At 43.5% G+C, this 20,559-nt stretch overlaps 1 protein-coding gene and 1 long non-coding RNA gene across 3 annotated transcripts in view; one reads left to right on the top strand and one right to left on the bottom strand.

Moving 5' to 3' along the window:
* LOC140192798 (uncharacterized) overlaps positions 1 to 1,874 on the bottom strand; it is a 19,314-nt gene extending 17,440 nt beyond the window's left edge. For both annotated transcript variants that reach the window (XR_011884456.1, XR_011884457.1), the window contains exon 1: positions 1,300 to 1,874. This is a non-coding gene — a long non-coding RNA (uncharacterized lncRNA). The remainder of the gene's footprint in view (positions 1 to 1,299) is intronic.
* On the top strand, positions 1,398 to 20,004 carry LOC140192797 (protein FAM162B-like). Its single transcript, XM_072250275.1, has 4 exons — positions 1,398 to 1,598; positions 9,605 to 9,713; positions 13,508 to 13,616; positions 19,051 to 20,004. Exons 1-4 carry the CDS (start codon positions 1,466 to 1,468, stop codon positions 19,156 to 19,158), a joined length of 459 nt encoding a protein of 152 aa, XP_072106376.1. The 5' UTR covers positions 1,398 to 1,465; the 3' UTR covers positions 19,159 to 20,004.
* Positions 20,005 to 20,559: the final 555 nt, after the last annotated feature.

Here is a 20,559-nt window from a genome sequence, read left to right on the forward strand (position 1 = left end):
GCATCCAGTGCTGCTGGAAGCCCATCAGCTCGGTGAACGACATTCTCTAGTCTGCCGGAAGCCTGTTGGTCTTACAGCACAACAAGATGCTGTAAGAGACTTCTGCAGACATTCACAGTCCACACAGTGTACGTACTGAGAGATGCAGCCAGTGCTGAGGCTTTGTGTGAAAGGACCACAGTCTAGGGTCCTTCACGGAGGGGCAGAGTTGAATGAGAAAGCCCTCCAACAATGGAAGTGGCATTACCCCAAGGTCACAATTGCTATGTCTGTGATATTTTTCTCTCCCTTTTCAAGTTTACACTATGTCATTGCTATGTTTCTTACTGTGTGTGTATATATATTTATCATGAGTAAAGTCAATAATAAAATTTTTAAAATAATCTTTCTCCTGTGGGTGGGGTTTCTCTTTCTCCCTCTCGGTCTAACCCCCTTCCCTCTTCTGGAGGTGGTGTCTCTCTCCAGGAGAAGAGATCCTTCCTAGAAGTGGGTTCTCTCTTTCTCTCCCAGTTATAGGGGCATCCCCTTTCGCTGGCTGAGGTCTCTCCCAGAATTGGCAACTCTCCCTTCCCCTTCACTCTCATGTAGGTTACTCCTGGAGATGGTCTCTCTCTCCCTTCCCTAATTTTCACCTCTGCGAGTGGAGTCTCCCTCTCCATGGGATCTGTCCCTCTGGCAGGAATGGAGTCTCTCTTCCCAGAGGTGGTGGCTCTCTCTCTTCCTCTCCCAGAAAAGGGTATCTTTCTCATTCTCTCTGTCTCCCAAGGGTGGAATATCTCTCCCTCAGCATTAAGGTCTTTCTCTCTTCCTCATTCCTGTGAATAGGATCACTCTCTCCTTCTCAACCCCAAGAGTGCAGGTCTCATTCTTTCCCATGGGCATTGGGTCTCAATCTCTCTCTCTCTCTCTCTCTCCCCTCCCCCAGCTCACCCCCCCCCACCCCACCAGGGTTGTGAGTCTCTCAACCACCCCCCCCCCCAACCCACGTTTGTTCCCTTTGTCTCTCTCTTCCGGAGGTGGAAAGCGTGAGAAGCCCTATCTCGGGGGGAGAGAGAGAGACACTCTCAGGAGAGAGGGGGAGAGACCCTACCCTGGAATTGAGAGTGAGCCACCCTTCCCTTGGGAGACAAACGTCCCACTGGGAGCGTGGTCTCTCCGGTCCTCTCGTGGGTGGGGTCTTTGAGGGGGTAGAACTGTTACCCGCCGGGAGTGGGGGATGGCACCGTGAGTGAAACACGGGTCACTCAGGAGAAAGGGTGAGATCCGGCCACCTCAGTAGTTGGCGAAGGTGTCTCTTACCCGGAACATACTCTCGCTCTTTTCCTCTATGTCTCAAGAGCGGAGTTCCCCTCTCCCGGAGGGTGAAGTTTGCTCTGTGGCCCCTCCTCTTCCGGAAATCTTTTTTGCGTTTCTCATTCCTCCCAGGGCGGTGTGAGTTTACCGGACTAGTAGCGTACCGTTCATCATGCAGCGTGGAATGACCCTGGCTCGTCGGCTGTTTTCAGTCCAAAACCGGCTCCCAGTCGCGGCCGCTCGCGGCTTCCGCTTTGCCGGTGGGCCGCGCTGGACTCACAGAGACTCCGGGACCCCGGTAAACGGTGAGGCTCAGTGGGTCGGTCTGGGGCCGCTCAGCGCATACATCAGCACGGAGGGTGGGTTGTGCCAGTGGAGATATCCAACAGATCGGGCAACATCTGTGGAGAAGGATTCTGCTACAGTGCTGTGTCCAGCCGATATTCTCAGCAAGCGAGCAGCCTTGGAGGCGTTATTGGTTCAAGTGGTCAGGAAAGTCCAGGTGGTTCACTAATGTCCTGGGGTGGTGTTGGTGTGGACCATGATGTGGGATGGAGCTGGATCTGCCCCCTGCCCTGGGTCTGCGATGCTCACCTGCCGCCTCAGCGCTCTGTCCCTCTCTCCTGTCTGATGGACCACTCTACCAGAGGGGCTGCGGGCCTTATCCACTCATCTCTTGCCTGGCGCGCTGGGTAGCAGCCGATGTAAACCAGTGAACTGTCAGAGGACTGGTGAGTCCCGTTGCAGAGGGAGAGACCAGGTTAGTGGAAGGGACATTCGGAGGGAAGGGCTGTACTTTGAGAGGGACCGGGCAGAGGTAATGGCCAGTCCGAGAGAAAGGCTGGGCTGGTGAAGAGGGAGTAACAGGGTCAAGGGGCAGCCACACTCTGATGAACTATCTCTCAGTTCTGGCACATGCAGAGTGAATAAACTTTTACCTGATTGTGATGGAGTGCAATTTAGGGTAAGAAAAGTAGAGGAGATGTCAGGGGTAAGTTTTTTACCAGAGAGTGGTCAGTGTGTGGAATGGGCGGCCAGCAATGGTGGTGGAGGTGGATACGATAGAGTCCTTTAAGTAATGCTTGGGTAGGTACATGGAGCTTAGAGAGATAGAGGGCTATGGGTAACCCCAGGTATTTTCTAAAATAGGTACATGTTTGGCACAGCTTTGTGGGCCGAAGGGCCTGTATGGTGCTGTAGGTTTTCTATGTTTCTCTGTTTCAATGTTTAAGTTATGTGCGTGCGTTTTAACTGTGTACATTTAAAGAGGTAGAAACTTTTTGTAGATGTTGCTGAGCTAATGGGACAACCTGTGCAAGAGCTGGTCTAATCTGATGGTAATTAGTAGCATTCACTGATACTCTCGCTGCTGTTGTATTTCGTTCTGATGCATTTTGTTTACTCCCCTCCACCTCCTATCCTTGTCTTCTAAATTTCCTTTTCTTCCTCACTATCTGTCTCTAAACACTATCCGCTCCCCCCAACACCCGCACACTCTCCCAAACATTAAAACCCCAACCCATTCTGTCCACTTCTCCAACAACTCAGTTATGAAGAAAACGCAAACAGAATGGTTTCATTCCTCTGAAAAGAAGCCTCAATGACTTGACACCAGAGATCCATTGTTAACACCCGGGAAATCTCTGTTTCAATGTGGCAAGTTAGCTCCTGTGCATTGAGGTAATTTTATTTAAATTTGTTCGTTTTTGTGCTGCAGTTCATTTAATTGTAATGATTGGCCTTTATTTTATGTGTTCCAACAACTTTATTATAAGTCATAAAACGTCCAAAGCTCTTAAGCCTGCAGTAGATCACCAGTTTAAGTGTAACTGAGTAAGTGGGAAGTAATCTATTGGATACCATATAGTTCGTACACCCATTCGTCTACAATTTCTTTCTCTGCCGTAATGTTTTGCTATCCTTAGAAATGAGAAAGATAGTTTCAATATGAATTACAAAGCAATTAACACACAAACAGGATGGATCTTAAATGTCAAACAGCATTTTAAGTGAACTGCAGTTAAGTTTTCTTAATGACATGTTAGTGATTGCAACAGCAGAACTAAACCTAAGGAAGGTCATTGGGAAATATATTCCATTTACTGTAAACTGAAGTGACTGTTTCATTTCTGATGTAGAAGATGTCTGACACATGAAATGACTCACACAGACTTTTGTTTTCCTATTGAATAAGGAAGTTAAATTATTACCTGATTTCCTTATTGCAATTATATTCGCAAGCTGAAAGTTAATGGGCAATGGAGGTGGAGTTGTAGCCAGAGAACACATATTTAAAATGATTTGCAGAAACGCTGGCTAGTTCAGGATTTTTTTTTTTGATTTAGCAAGAGAATTTGATAAGATCTGGATTCCCATTTGAAAGAAAGAGAGAAATTAAGTAGTTACTTGGAAAATAAATTGGAGTTCATGCTTTAAGGGTTGAAAGTGGCTACACAGTTCAAAGTTCAAAGTAAATTTATTATGGAAGTACATATACTATGTCACAATATGCTACCCCGAGATTCATTTTCTTATGGACCTGCACAGTAAAACAAAGAAATACAGTAGAATCAGTGAAAAAAATACAGACAGAGGCTGACAAACAACAAATGTACAAAAGACAAACTGTGGTAACACAATAATAACAATAATCAAGTGGCAAACATCATTCAGCAAAAGCTTTCTTTAAAATACAAACTCATATATGAAATCATACCTTACTATAAATACAACCCTGATCCAGTTTTTAATCAGAATACCACAAATTATGACTGATCAGTTATTACAGAAAGGACAATCCATATCAATAAACCAGATAAAATAAAACAAGCAAAAACAACTTAATAGATATAGCCATTGCAAACACGCATAACTTACAGAAATCAATGTGAAAAACACCAGAAATATGCTGAATTAAAAAAGGAAATTGAAAGACTATGGAACATGAACATTGTCCGGATAGTAATAGCTACAACTGGTATCATCCCAAAGTCACTACACAATATTATTAAACAATTAGGACTACACAGGACATGACCCACCCAGCCAACTCACTTTTTGTCCCTCTTCCCTCCGGGAGAAAGCTCAGGAGCTTGAAGACTCATACAGCCAGATTTGGGAACAGCTTATTCCCAACTGTGACAAGATTTCTGAACGGATCCTGACCCGGATCTGGGCCGTACCCTCCAAATATATGGACCTGCCTCTCGTTTTTTTTTGCACTACCTTACTTTCCCTTTTCTATTTTCTATTTATGATTTATAATTTAAATTTTTAATATTTACTATTGATTTGTACTCCAGGGAGCGCGAAGCGCAGAATCAAATATCGCTGTGATAATTGTACATTCTAGTAACAATTGTTTGGCGACAATAAAGTATAAAGTACAGTCATATCTATGTAAATCTTCAGAAAGCCACAATACTAAACACCACTAGAATAATCTGAAAGTTCCTAGCAATTGAGAAATGAGCATGCTTGGCTATGCCCGGACCTCTTGTTTACCAGCTTGAGCTGAGAAAAAAAAATAAAATAGGTAAGTAAATAATATTGAGAATATGTGTGTAGAGTCCATACATTGTGGAATCACTCTAGTGTTGAGGTGAGTGAAGTTATCCATGAGCCTGATGGTGAAGGGAAGTAACTGCTCCTGAACCTGGTAGTGTGGGACCTGAGACTCCTGTACCTCCTTCCTGATGGCATCAACAATACGAGAGCATGGCCTGGATGGTCAGAATCAGAATCAGGTTTATTATCACTGGCATGCGTCATGAAATTTGTTAACTTAGCAGCAGTTCAATGCAATACATAATATAGAAGAGAAAAAAACAAACTAAAATAATAATAAATAACTAATTCGATTACAGTATACATATATTGAATAGATTAAAAATCATGCAAAAACAGAAATAATATATATTAAAATAGTGAGGTAGTGTCCAAGGGTTCAATGTCCATTTAGGAATCTGTTGGCAGAGGGGAAGAAGCTGTTCATGTATCACTGAGTGTGTGCCTTCAGGCTTCTGTACCACCTACCTGATGGTAACAGTGAGAAAAGGGCATGCCCAGGGTGCTGGAGGTTGGGGTTATTGATGATGGATTCTGCTTTCTTGGTGGACTGGGCTGTATCACTACTTCTTGTAGGCTTTTCCATTCTTGGGCATTGGTGTTCCCATACAATGCAACAAGTCAGGATACTCTCCACTGTTCATCTGTGTAAGTTTGTCAAAGTTTAGGTGACATGTCAAATCTACGCCAACTTCTAAGAAAGTAGAGGTGCTGCTGTGCCTTCTTTTTAATGGCACCTATGCTGTGACCAGGACAAATCCCCTCAAATGATAACACCAGAGAATTTAAGTTACTGGCTCTCTTCATCTCCAATGAGGACTGACTCATGGAATCCTGGCTTCTTCCTCCTGTAGTCAATAATCAGCTCTTTGGTTTTGCTGACATTGAGTGAGAGGTTGTTGTTGTGGCACCATTCAACCAGATTTTCAACCTCCCTCCTATATGCTGATTCGTCACCACATTTGATTCAGCCTATGACAGTGGCCGTCATCAGCAAACTTAAATATGGCATTGGAGCTATGCTTAGCCTTACAGTCATAAGTGTTCAGTGAGTAGAGCAGGGGGCTGAGCACACAGCCTAGTGGTGCGCCTGTGCTAATGGAGATTGTAGAGGAAATGCTGTTGCCAATCTGAATTGACTGGGGTCTGCAAGTGAGGAAATTGAGGATCCAATTGCACAAGGAGGTGTCGAGACCTCGGCCTTGGAGCTTATTGATTAGTTTTGAGGGAATGATGGTGTTAAATGCTGAGCTGTATTCAACAGAAGCATCCTGATATGTGCATTTTGAAAGGGTGGCAAAGAAGGACTATGGCATGATTGCCCTTATGAGTCGAGGAACCGAGTTTCAGAATCAGGAGGTTATGTTAGTTTTGTAAAACTCCAGTTAGGCTACATCAGGAGTATTGAATTTGGTCCTGTTTGCCTCATTACATGAAAACGGTGGAGATTTTGGAGAGGGTACAAGGAGAGGTTGGACGAACTAGGGTCACTTTTTCTGGAGAAACAGAGGCTGAGAGGAGAGAGACCTGGCAACATTTTATAAGATTATGACAAGCATGGATGGACTAGACAGTGCTGGTTTCTTTTCCCAGGGTTGAATACTAAGAGCATTCATTTAAGGTGAGAAATAAGTTGAAAGGAGATGTGCAGGGCAAGTCTTTCACAGAGTGGTGGATGCCTGGAATTCACTGCCAGAGGTGGTAATTGTGGCAAGTATGATAGAGGCATTCAGGAGGCTGATAGGTAGACCTGAGAATGTCATGAAAATGGAAGACTGTGGACATTATGGGTGGGCAGGAGAAACACACACAAAATGCTGGAGGAACTCAGCAGGCCAGGCAACATCTTGGAAAAGAATACAGTCGACATATCACGCCGAAACCCTTCAGCAAGACTGCCAAAGGGTTTTGGGCCGAAACGTTGACCGTACTCTTTTCCTAGATACTGCCTGGCCTGCTGAGTTCCTCTAGCATTTTGTGTGTGTAGCTCAGATCTCCAGAATCTGCAGATTTTCTCTCGTTTGTGATGTAGGCAGGAGAGATTAGTTTAATTGTGCATGATTAGCTTAATTAATTTGGCGTAACATTGTGGGCTGAAGGACTTGTTCTTGTGCTCTGCTGCTTTGTGTTCTCCCTGGAGCGATTACATTACAGAAAATATAATCTGTATTGCTATACACTCAGTCGCCACTTCATTAGATACACCTGCTCATTACTGCAAATATCTAGTCAACCAATCATGTGGCAGCAACTCAGCATAAAAACATGCAGACACGGTCAAGAGGTTCAGTTGTTGTTCAGACCAAACATCAGAATGGGGAAGAAATATGATCTAAGTGACTTTGACCTTGGAATAATGGTTGGTGCCAGACAGGCTGGTTTGAGTATCTCAGAAACTGCTGATCTCCTGGGATTTTCACACATAACAGTCCCCAGAGCTTACAGAAAATGGTGTGAAAAGTGAAAAAAACATCCGGTGAGTGGCAGGTCTCTGGGCAAAAATGCCTCGTTAATGAGAGAGGTCAGAGGGAAATGGCCAGACTGGTTCAAGCTGACAGGAAGGTAACAGTAACTCATATAACCACATGATACAACAGTCTTATGCAGAAGAGCATCTCTGAATGCACAGCATGTTGAATCTTGAAGTGGATGGGCTCCCATGGCAGAAGAGCATGAACATACACTCAGTTTCCCCTTTATTAGGTACAAAAGGACTTTAGATACCTACTGTACCTAATAGAATGGCCACTGAGTTTAAAGATTGTTGTAGGTTGATTATTTGAGTTTGTCACTAAATTCCACGTCCCCGTTCTCTCAGTATATTTGGGCATGGTGCATTGAATGCCTGTTCCTGGACTTAATAATTCATCGTCCACCCCTGTAACTGGAAATGTTTGACCCCTCTGTCTTATCTTTTCTCCTGCATGTGTAGGATGTCTCATGTCAGCTTTGCTGTGACTTCCTTCAATCTTCAGCTGAGAGGTACAGGTTGTGGGTACCAAAACCTTACCTGTCTATGAACCCAGGACATTGGCAGTTTATCCCAGCAGTTGAGTGCAGCCTAAGGCACGGTCAGATCTGGAAGTATCTGCTCTCAAGCCTTTCCTATCTCAGACATTTTCCCCAGATCTGGCAATGGAAGCCATTGGGTCACACTGAGCAGACGTTGCCCAGTAATTACCAGCAATCCCATTCTCACTTAGTTCACTTGATGTTCCTTCTTATACAGTGTGTGGGTGCATTGAGTTATGCATTTATTGTCTGTGCCTGATTTGGATAGCCCTGGTGTTGGCTTGTCAGCAGTTGACCAATAGAGTAGGGGTCAAGAGGAAGTAAGTAAAACTGGCTGCATGTGGATGAACAGCACACACCTCCATCTCACTGTCATTACTACACTCATTTGCTTCATCTGCGCCTTAAGACAGAGGAGCAGAAATTCGCCATTTCGCTCATTCAACATGGCAGATTTATTATTCCTCTCAACCCCATTCTCCTGCCTTCTCCCTGTAACCTTTGATGCCCTCATGAACTACGACCCTTTCTATCCTCAGTTTAAATATACCCGATGAGTTGGCCTCCACAGTTGCCTGTACATAATTAATTCCACAGATTCACCACCCTCTGGCTAACGAAATTCCTCCTTACCTCTATTCTAAAGGGCTGTCCTTCTATTCTGATGCTGTGCTCTTTGATCTTACACTCACCCACTATAAGAAGCATCCTCACTATACCATTCTATCTCGGCCTTTCATTATTTGGTCGGTTTCAATGAGATCCCTCCCCCCTCATTCTTCTAAACCTGTGGAATCGTAAAGGTCAGATGACATTTTTATAGGTGAATGATTAATCTGAGCAGCCATACTGTATCATTTTGGGGTTGGGTATTTACTCATTACTTAATTCATTCATTTATTCATGTACTTATTTATTGACGACCAACACAGAAAACACTCTTCCGTCCCTTCGAGTTGGACCATCCAGCAATCCCCAAGTTTAACCCTAGACTAATAGTGACCAGTTCACCTACCAACTGGTACGTCTTTGGACTGTGGGAGGAAACCAGAGCACCAGGAGGAAACACACACGGTAATGGGGAGAACGTACTAACTCAGTAGCGTGAAATGAACGAAGTGCCACTGGTACTGTAAAGTGCTGTGCTTACCACCACACTCTGTGCTGCCCTTGTGGCTTGGCTGTGCAGGAGGAATATCGAGGAGCATAGGGACAGGACGGATTGGTGGCAGGGAGGTGGGCAAAAAACAGAGGCATGGGTCTGAATGCCACTTTGTACCTGAGGCCTGCACTCTCAGTAGAGGGGCGCAATGGGTAGAGCTGCTACCTCACAGCACCAGAGACCCACTTTCACCCCATCCTCCTGTGCAGTCTGCCAGGAGCCTGCATATTCTCCCTGTAACTTCCTGTATTCATTCTGGGCATTCTATGTTCCAACCACTTCACAACACAGGGTGATCGGTAGGTTAATTGGCCATTATAAGTTACTCTGAGGGTGGGTGATTGGTAGAATTTGGAAGGAATTGATGCGAATGTGAGGAGAGTAAAATGGGATCACTGTAGGATCAGTGTACAAGGGTCTGAGGAGCCTCAATGGGCCGAAGGACCTCTTTCTGAACTGTATCTCTCTGTTACACAACTAACAAAGAAAAAACGTCCTCAGAGAATTGGGACAAATGATGTGTTTTGTTCTGTTCAACTCTGATTTTAAATGTATTGACATCTCTTCAAGAATATTCTCCGTATAAACTTCAAGGCCGGATACCCTCAGTGTTCGACAGAAAGTGTCTGCTGTGGACTGGACGCTTCAAAAGGGAGGAGGACATCCCAGAAATGGTTTCGTAAGTGATTTCATAATCAATTCTGCGCAGCTGATTCCTTTATCACCTCCTCTCTGCTTATCGATCTGCTTGCATCAACGTAGTGGTATACACAAAGATTGTAAGCTTGAACTGGGGAATTCTAACAAGTTTTAATAAATGCTCAGTCACATTTTTTTTCTTTTTGGTGATTTCAGGCCCTCAGTGCATTTCATTGTGGTTACTACAATGCTACTTGTGTAATTCTATCAGACAGAAATATCTATCTGATAATTCATTTTTCATCTATCAGATAAGGTGTATTGTAAAAAAACAAATACAAGTGATTATTGCGCAATTTTGGCAAAACATTTTTTCCGCCATTAAAATACAGATTATTTCTGAGTGAGAATTAAATGGTTGAAGCCATTTGAAATCCATCTTTGATGAGGAATGTACTAAACGTTTGGAAAGTGAAAACTACAGGTGTAGAGTACCTGAAATAAAAACAAACAGAAAATGGCAGAAGCATTCAGCAGGTCAGGCAGCATCTATGGAGAGAGGGAGTTGATGTTTTAGCTTGATGACTTTACATAAGACTGCAGCGCTGTGACTTGTGAATCTTCCGGCTGTTGGTTCAGTGGGCATCACTGAAAATGGGAGGTTGATCTTTTGCCAGCAGCCTTTGACCTGAAATGGTGACTTTGCTACTCCCCCCACAGATGCCACCTGACCTGCTCAGTGATTGTAGCATTTTCTGTTTTTAATGGGTGATGAATTCCATATATGGGCACTGGTCCATCTCTGACACAATGCGGGTTGTTTAACAGTCTGCTAGTGGTGGTGAGCTGTGCTCAGTGGCACTACATAGGCGTATAGAAAGAACTATAATTTTGAAACAATTTGCGTGGGGATAGCGAAATCTGGGATCAGTATTAATACATTCAAGGTTCAAGGTACATTTATTATGAAAGGACAGTATGTGTGCAGTATTCAACTCCCTGAGATTTGTCTTCACCAGACAACCACGAAACAAAGAAAACCATGAAAGCTTTTCGGCAGAGAGTAGGCCTATGGCAACTTTTATATCTTTATGCATTCTCACCACAACTGAGATACATAGTCATTTTACCACGGAAGCTGTTTACTCAGCAGGTGCTGGTTTGGAGAAGCACCAGTTGTCCTGCCTCCTGCCGCTACCCCTCTGAGCATTGAGCTGCTTACCAGTCTGTGACCATTTGTCACCTGCTGGTTTGGTGTCCGCAGTGTCTTTGGGTGGAAGGCACCAGCAATGCTCGGGAGGCTGGTTATAATTTTGTCTTCAGTGTGTGAGCTCGGCTCTGCTCTATATCATTGTCTAGATCAGCACCTGGTTTATTGCAGAAATAGCCCACTGTACAAGCTGCAGTTAGCTGAACATTTCCAAAGCTGAGCTGGATTTTATTGTGCCAGTTTTAAAAGTGTTTGGAGCAATTGATCAGGCTGTCCTGTTAGAGAGACCAGGAGGGAAAACATTTTTGATATAGAAGTATTATTTTTCCTGCAGTCAATTCCAGTCCTCTGAAGAACTGGGCTAGTGTTGCTATGAATGTGGTGATGTATTTCTAGTTCCGGGTGATCTGAGTGTGAATAACACAACTGAGTTTATTCAATAAAAGATGTGATTGATAAAGTTTCCATCTTAATAAAAGTTTGGAATAGCTGAGGACTGTTAAAAGAAAAAGCCTGGTGTAATATTGTTCATGGTAGACCATAGTCAAAGGAACATAGTGTCATGGAGCACTGAACAACCACAATACACTAACTTACGCCGTGTATATAAGATACAATATTACTACATCAGGACAGGCACAAATAAGCAGCTCCCAGGCAGGAAGCAAAGCAAGAGGGTGAGAGAAAGAGATGTATACACAAGAGACTCTCTAGATGATGGAAATCTTGAGCAACACACTCAAATGCTGGAGATACTCAGTAAGTCAGGCAGCATCTGCGGAGAGGAATAAGCATTCAATGTTTCAGTTTGAGACCCTTCATCAGAACTGGAAGGAAAGGGAGTACAAGATGGCAGTTGATACGTGAAACCAGATGAGGGAGAAGGTGGCTGGGTGGGTGCTTGAGGTGGAGGGTGGAATGAAGTAAGACGCTGGGAGATGGTAGGTGGAAGTGGTGCTGGACCTGAAGAAGGAATCCGATAGGAGAGGACAGTGGACAGCGGAAGAAATGGAAGGAGAAGGGGCACTAGAAAGGGAGGTGACGGGCAGATGAGGAGAGGAAGAGGGGTGAGAGCGGAACCAGAATGGGAATGGAAAGAGAGAATGGGAGGGGGGAAATGACCAGGCACTGGAGAAATCAATATCCATGCTGTCAGGTTGGAGGCTATGCAGATGGAATATGAGGTGTTGTTCCTCTAAGCTGAGAGTGGTTCCATCATGATGAGAACCTGGACTGACAGAGCAGAATGAGAATGGGCAATGGCCACCAGGAAGTCCTGCCTTTTGCATATGAAGCAAATTTCCTTGATAAACTGGTGTAGAGGAGGCTGCACCAGGAACACTGGATGCAATAGATGACCACAACTGACTCGCAGGTGAAATGTTGCCTCACTTGAAAGGATATTTTGGCCCATTGAGACGTGGTGAGGGAAGAGGTGTAGAGGCGGGTTTAGCATTTGTCCTACTTGCAGGGATGAATTCCAGGAGGGAGATCAGTGGGGAGGGATGAGTGGACATAGTGAATGATCCCTGTGGAGAGCCAGGAAAAGATCACATCGGAGATGGCAGAAGTTACGGAGAATAGCGTGCTGGATGTGGAGGCTCGTGGGTGGTTGGTAAGGACAACGGGAACCCTATCCCTGTTATGGCTGTGGGAGGATGGGGTGAGGACAAATGTGTGGGAAATGGAGGAGACGTGGGTGAGGGCAACGGGAAACCCTGTCCTTTGAGAAAGGAGGGTATTTCATATGTTTTAGAATTCAGGTGCCTCATCCGGAGAACAGATGCATCAGAGAGGGAGGATCTGGGAAAAAGGAATAATATTTCTTGCAAGTGACATTGTGGGAAGAGCTATAGTCAAGATGACATTGATCTGTTAGATTTGGCTGCAAACATTTGGCCATAAAAATTAAATCTGATTCTTAGATGTACCAGACCCCAGTTCCCCTCCCAAAGAGAATCCAGGAGATTCAAATGGACATAGGCCTGACAAAAGTGGGTGGGAGAGAAATTGTGTGTTTAGGGTAACTCTCAAATACTAAGATTGTAACTGAGGTGGAAGTAATTGATTACAAACTTTGCCAGAGTTGGTAAGCTGCAGAAACATGAGCTGAAGTTATCTCAGAGAACATCCACACACTCTGAGCTGTTCTTGCTACATTTGGATGAAGGGAACTGCAAATAGTGTGGTAAATTTGGTCATCAGTTACTTTCAAAGCAATTTGAAATTCGTAAGTCCTCTGTTCCCCGGATCTGGATACGAACCGATTTTTCCAATCCTGACTATACACTCAGCTTGCACTCCAGACCTCGAACAGTGAGTGAGCTGGATGTTCAGTCATTGGGATTACTAGCCATTCAGATTGCTGCAATTGTCCGTGACGTACTTTGTGACATTTGGGATTTGACAGCATTGTGGTTTAAGTGTTACTGTGCTTAATACTACTATACATTGACATCTATCCATGCATTGATTAAATGGGGGAGCATAAACTCTGGTTTTCTGGAATACTGTTACAAGAAATAAGGATTCAATTTGTAGATGGAATCAATGATCTGCTCAGTAGTGATAGTCAGACATTCGATGCTTGAAATGGTCAACTCACATGGAAATCTTTCCAACAGCATCGAAATGCTTCTAGCGACGAGGAACAAGATCAGGGTGCAGGTTTGCTACCTGATGATCGCCATGAGCATTGTGGCCTGTGTGGTGATGGTGGCCTCAGGAAAGAAGGTAGGTTCACTGCTAACCGATTTTTGCATCTGCCAAACATCTGTAGTGAGGTTTAGAAAATAATTTGTTGTCATCTCAGCCACTAAATTCAAGCCCAGTATACTTGAGTGTGCACCCTCCACAACTCGGCAACTTTTTCACTGGTGGCCCCGCAAACCCACAACTCTACCACCCTGAGAGATATAGGGTAGACCACTCCTTTCAAATGCAGGTCTGATTCTCCTTTTAGAACTTATTCATTATCATTGGATCTCTGCTCAGAGACACTTGACCCAGATATGAGGGTGTGTCAAGAGCCCTACAGGAGTTACAGTCATTGACGTGGAATCGTATAGCACAGAAACAGGCCCTTTGGTTCACTTCCACACTGACCATCAAATACCCATCTGTACTAATCCCATCTGCAGCCTTCTGTACCTTGCTGATTCAAGTGCTCTTCCAAATACTTCTTAAATGTTGTGAAAGTCTCTCTCTCACCACTTCCTCAGGCAGTACATTCGTGATTCAAAATTCAAAGTAAATTTTTTATCAACGTATATGTATACCACCTTATAGAACCCTGAGATTCATTTTCCTGCGGGCATACTCAACAAATCCAATGGCTGTAATAGATTCAATGAAAGATCCCATAAACAGGATGGGCAACCAGTGTGCAAAAGACAATAAACTGTGCAAATCCATCTAACCCTCTCAGGGGCTGGTGGACAAACTTGGCTCGTTAGTAACTCTGCTGACAGTCATGAGACTCAGTCGTGAGGCGGCCACCTTTCATCAGCAATATACGTCTAGGGGTCGCTACGATGGGGGTTCAAACAAACAGGACAGTTGGGACGTTCTGATTGAGGAACATTGATTGTAGCGAATATTGTATAAATACAGCTCACACAATTATTGGTTGCCAAGAAATGACAGATTATACACCAGCATAAAATTATAAGTAAAGTATATTTACCAATTTTCAACTTTATCAAAATAATTAATAGGAAAATAAAAGAAAGCTAAAAGGGCCAATTGGAGTTAAACCAATCTAAATATGAACATAAACGTTGGAGCTCATTTCTGTGGAAGTCAGGTGTATTGCTGTACTCATGCGCTAAGCTCACATTCTGCATGAAAGACACCACCCACAGTTCAAACTTCCCTGGAACACCATCTCAATAGAACTGGCTAACTCAGGAGTACTGGCACTTCCCCCTTGGAACCTTCCATCTGTACACAACACTTACAACGGGGTCTCTCCTTTGAGCGGCATTCAGCAGTTTCCCTTGTGCCCCGTTCCATAGCTCCTGCCAAAAGACCCCAAACCAGCCCATTATCCTTAAAACCTCATCCTGCCCAGCTCTCTCGAATGTTCCATGGCATCCCACTGGGCAGAAAGTTACAACACGTACCAAGACCATCCTGACAGGTTGACACAACCTTCCTAAGTTGAGCAACATGGCTCCTTATCTTTAGCCGAAGCCTAACACTCTTAATGGCAGGACACACTGCTTTTACAGAAAACTGCTGATATAAAAAATACTTCACAGCGTGGCAGTAGAAATCTAACCTGGGCATTACGTACAAAAAGGAAAAAAATAATAAATAAGCAATAAATATTGAGAACATGAGATGAAGAGTCCTTGAAAGTGAGATGGTAAAGGAAACTTCCCTAGATCCTGTCTAGCCCTCTAACTCTCCACCCTAAATCCATGCTCTCTCATCATAGGCCCCTCTGCCGTGGGGGAAAAGTTTCTCGTATCTAAACTAATTGGCAGCTTTCCAGCACCTTCAACAGTAATTAGGGATGGGCAATAAATGTTAGTCTACATCTAGGATGAAAGATTTTTTTAAAAATCCTTCTCCTCCCAAAAGTTCTGAGACTTAAAACATGTCCCAAAATGGTTTCAGGCTATAGTATTACCACACCTGCTACTGAGACTAATAGATACTTGCCCACTTGTGTTCTCCTACAGTGATTGAGTGTATCTCTTCTCGAGTTAACAAGTTTGTTCCATTGTTGTTGGGCCAGTGAGCCTCCAAAATCAATCCTGTAACTGCCCTGTTAATTGGCCATTGGAGGGTGAACTGATATGAATTAAACTTCAAGCAAGGACAGTCAAAGTAGAAAGTTTGCCTGCGACATGGATTGGGCAGCAATTACTGTGCCGGGATTTTTCTGTGACAAGTAAAAGCACTCTGACAGTGGAAATCACATGAATGGGATCGATTTCAAATCACTTTAATGTTGCCATGCTTTAATTTGATTTTGAGAAGCAAAATAGAAAACAATTTCAGCTGGAATTTCTGTATCTTCAACATCTGGCAATAGCTGATATGGCTCATTTCAACAAATTGAATTTAATCCTTGTGAGACTTGAGTGGGAGGGAACCACACCTACAGTTGTTAGGTCTGATCAGTCTGCAAATCATCTTAAATATACTATTTTGAATTATTTTTCTCTGTCTAATGAAGAGAAAATGAAACAGCCCAGCAGTTCATTGTGGCACTAATGTTGCTTGGCTATCTCCTGTCAGCCCACTCATAAATCGGAGATTCTGATTAATGTCAAGATAAGCATAAGTGAGGATAGTGGTACAAAATTAGATGTCCCAGAGCAACTGAAACAATAAGGCAGATGCAAAATACCAGGACAATAAATAGGTGTTACCATTTGCTAACAAACAGACTTAAATATTCATTATCTGACATTGAAAATGTAACCAGTGAAGTAAAAGTAGGCAGTGCTGATGCAGGCAGGTCCGGGTAGGCCTCAGAAGCAGATCTGGCCCCTTTCCATAGGTTCTTGCCACTTCAAAGAAGGGGGTTTGTGATGTGGCTTTGAACTCCATATTCAAGAGTGTAGCATAACTAATTAGAAACCACAGACAACCCCAGCACCAGATTGTTCTTGCAGAGCGCAGTGTAACAACCCCAGCACCAGATTGTTCTTGCAGAGCGCAGTGTAACAACCCCAGCACCAGATTGTTCTTGTAGAGCGCAGTGTAACAACCCCAGCACCAGATTGTTCTTGCAGAGCGCAGTGTAACAACCCCAGCACCAGATTGTTCTTGCAGAGCGCAGTGTAACAACCCCAGCACCAGATTGTTCTTGTAGAGCGCAGTGTAACAACCCCAGCACCAGATTGTTCTTGCAGAGCGCAGTGTAACAACCCCAGCACCAGATTGTTCTTGCAGAGCGCAATGTAACAACCCCAGCACCAGATTGTTCTTGTAGAGCGCAGTGTAACAACCCCAGCACCAGATTGTTCTTGCAGAGCGCAGTGTAACAACCCCAGCACCAGATTGTTCTTGTAGAGCGCAGTGTAACAACCCCAGCACCAGATTGTTCTTGTAGAGCGCAGTGTAACAACCCCAGCACCAGATTGTTCTTGCAGAGTGCAGTGTAACAACCCCAGCACCAGATTGTTCTTGTAGAGCGCAGTGTAACAACCCCAGCACCAGATTGTTCTTGCAGAGCGCAGTGTAACAACCCCAGCACCAGATTGTTCTTGTAGAGCGCAGTGTAACAACCCCAGCACCGCCCATCAGATCCCATTCTGTGATCTCCCCTCACTTCACCACATGTCCACCAACAGGGTATCTCCATCCCGTGTAATCATTTAGTGGTTTCAAAAGCCATCTTGTCAGTGAGAATATAAGAAATAGAAACAAGAGAGAGTCCTAGGGCTCTCACCTGTTTCTCTTTCAGTAAGATCATTACTCATATGCATAAACCCCATATCCCCCCACTTTCTTAATGTATAAAAAAATGCTGTTCTTTATCCTGAGCAGGCTCAGTGATTAAGCTTCCACAACCAACTTGGGTAGAGAATTCCAAAGCACAGTGGGCAACGATGAAGACTTTTCTTTTCATCTCAGTCCTGATCAGTTCACACTTTATTTTGGGATTGTGAACCTTGGTTCAGATGCCCATCGGTATACCTACTTTGTAAAATTATTGCCTGTTTCAAAATGATTGCTGCTCATTACTCCAACCTCAAGAGGATGTAAACTCAGTCTCCTCTGTAAAGGAAACCCACCAAATGCAGGAATCAAACTGGTGGGCCCTCACTGCTCTTCCTCTATCAGGTATATCCTTGGGTAGGGAGACCAGATCTCTGAGGCCCCGCTGATCATGTGGGCTGTTGGAGTGGATGTCTCTGTCCCTCTTGCAATAAAAGCTGGTGTGCTGTTTGCTGTTTTAATTTCTTCCTGTAATTAAGTGTGTGTTAGATTTTGGTGGCTCTTTCCCCTCTGAATACCAATACCTTTGCACACATCACCATTTAAAAGTACTCAACCTTTCTATTTTTTCTACTGCAGTGGATAACCTCACATTTTCCACATTATAATCCATCTTTCAAGTTCCAATAGCAATAGTACCACAAATACACTGACACACGTAACTCTTTTCAAAACTTTATCCTCTACTCATAGCATGCTATGGGGGAAGTCACAGACTGATCTCCCAAAGGAGCCAGTCCGGAGACTGTCCCTGAATTACACAGTTCTCCACAATTTATAACATTGATCAGGTACAGTAGCAGGAAATCTTACGATTACAAGTTTAGCTAATATTAGAATCATTTCAATCACATGCTAAGATACAATTAGATGTAAGATAATCATTGGACAGTTAGTTATAATTATTTTAAGCCAAAGCTAGCCCATCAGTTCCTCATTCGGACCCTTCCCCTTTTCTCGAACATTCTAGCCCCTACACTATTCTTCCCATACTTAGCTATACCTTGAGCTGCTTCTGCAAGATCAGATAGTTCCTTATTTGAGCCCTTGCCTATCTTTAGACAATAATGACTAGTACGTCACCGGCTGCTGGGTAAAGCTTCTTTCTAACTTGTCCAAAGCAGTTCGCTAAGGTGCTTACAAGGTGATTGATCATTAATTAATCATTGTTCACTGTTTTTCCCCCATTTACCTATCCCTTCATTCTATCATTACCTCCCTGATGTCTCTTGGTACCTTGTTCAGTGCCCACGCTGCGACCTAGCTTTGTATCATCTCCAACCTTGGATATATTAAACCCTCATCCAAATCATTGACATAGACTGAAAAGATGGAACCCAACATAAATCCTTGTCACATCCACTGATCGTAGCCTGTTTACCTAAATATTTTGTTTGTTCCCACTGTATTCTGGCCATCCTGGTTTTTGAATCAAGGGAACACTACCTCAGTCTGGAGTGGTGGTAAGGAAAGACAACTTGGAAATAGAGTGAATATGTGTGAGGGCTGATCGTGGCCTGCCTGTCCCTTAGTCGACATGGATCCCGGTCATTTTGTGCTGTCAGTAACATTTAAAGCTCTGGGAAGGTTTCTGAGCTTTAAGTTTGCCTTACAATGTAATGTGAATATTGATTAATATAAAACTCCCAAAAGGAAGTTCAGTCAAGACTCTGAGCAACTCCTGTGTTTTTCTTTTCTCTATTTATAGGCTTTCAGGGAGCATAACAGCCTCACCAAGTGGAACTTGGAAAAAAAAGCCAAGCAGAAAGAGCAGTATCTGCAAGAGCGTGGGATAGTCACTGAAAAGGCCCAGTAGCTGGACAAAGATTCAACAGCTCCACTTTGATTGAAGATAGCTGATATATATTTTCAACAATGGCTGCATAACTCATGAGCATAAAGACTGGTATATGCATACCCCACATCAATCTTTTTAATAGTTGCTCTTTAAATTAATCTATGGTTGGTAGTGTTTTAATCAGATCCTTTCCCACTTTGTTCTGATATAACCATTCTATATTTTCCCGGTAATGTCATGACCCTCAAATCAGATCCAGTTGTTGCAAACTGTCATGTTTTTGCCCAGATGAGGTACCCAGGTGCACTTTTAAAATAGAACTATTAACTTATTGATGCTTTTCCATGTCTCTGTGGAGTCTGAGGACTATTTTTAAAGACTCCTGTTCCCAGGAATGGTACACCAGTCCATTTCTCTCAGCCCTCATGAACTATCACCTCTATCATTTCTAGCTTTTCTGTTTGCATTCATTCATGGTACTTCGCATGTGTTTTATTGTAACTCATTTGAACCCCGTTTGGCTCCATCAGTAGAGCTCAATTTTAACCTGTAGGAACACAGCTACTGTTGTTTTGGTTTTTCTCAACATAGAATATAAAAAGAAATGCTGGTGCGCCAGGTCAGTAAAACACACTGCACTTCACCACAGCTCGCATGACCCACAAGAGAAATTATTCTGCAACCTTCACCATTCATCATTAGTACTCAAAGCACTTAGAAATGCTTTAACTATAGAACTGCAGTGACATGAAAACAGTTTGTCAATTGTATGAGATTCTACATTGATATTTTTGTAAGACTCTGAGTAAAGTATTACCTGTCTAATGTATTGCCTAAATGAATATTTATTTGGAATCAAAGTTACTCGGTGTGTTTTTATTTATTCTGTGTGACATTTGCAGAGATGGTGACAGTGAATTTGATTGTTTTGATCACTGGCACACATACTGTCAGGATGCAAAACAGCTTTAACACAAGGACAGTACAGGTGGCGCTTTGTCAAGGTTCTTGATGACACACTGGAGTGGGAGAGGTGTAAAAAGAGACCAGCTGGCAGAGAGACAAACAGGGCAGTCATTTTCATCAAGGAGAGGGCCATGCCAGTCATATCAAAAAATTCCTAAATCTAATCTGCTGCAAATTGCCAAATCGTGGGAGGTAAGGATTGATGTGGAGAGGAAGCTACAGTTCCCAGAGGTGGTACAAACCACACTTCGACCAGACCAGTCCACTGAAGACAAGAAAATCATCCTGATGGAGCTCACAGTACCATGGGAGGAAAGACACCAGGAGACTTACTTTATACTTTATACTTTATTGTCACCAAACAATTGATACTAGAACATACAATCATCACAGCGATATTTGATTCTGCGCTTCCCGCTCCCTGGATTACAAATCGATAGTAAATATTAACAC

Source organism: Mobula birostris, unplaced genomic scaffold (assembly GCF_030028105.1).
Source record: "Mobula birostris isolate sMobBir1 unplaced genomic scaffold, sMobBir1.hap1 scaffold_267, whole genome shotgun sequence".
NCBI lineage: Eukaryota > Metazoa > Chordata > Chondrichthyes > Myliobatiformes > Myliobatidae > Mobula > Mobula birostris.

What these genes read in the sequence shown, in the direction of transcription:
- LOC140192797 (XM_072250275.1), top strand. Translation starts at nt 1,466, where the DNA reads ATGCAGCGTGGAATGACCCTGGCTCGTCGGCTGTTTTCAGTCCAAAAC. An exon ending in CTCCGGGACCCCGGTAAACG is followed by an intron (nt 1,599 to 9,604) that starts GTGAGGCTCAGT and finishes CATCTCTTCAAG; the next exon opens with AATATTCTCCGTATAAACTT. An exon ending in GACATCCCAGAAATGGTTTC is followed by an intron (nt 9,714 to 13,507) that starts GTAAGTGATTTC and finishes TCTTTCCAACAG; the next exon opens with CATCGAAATGCTTCTAGCGA.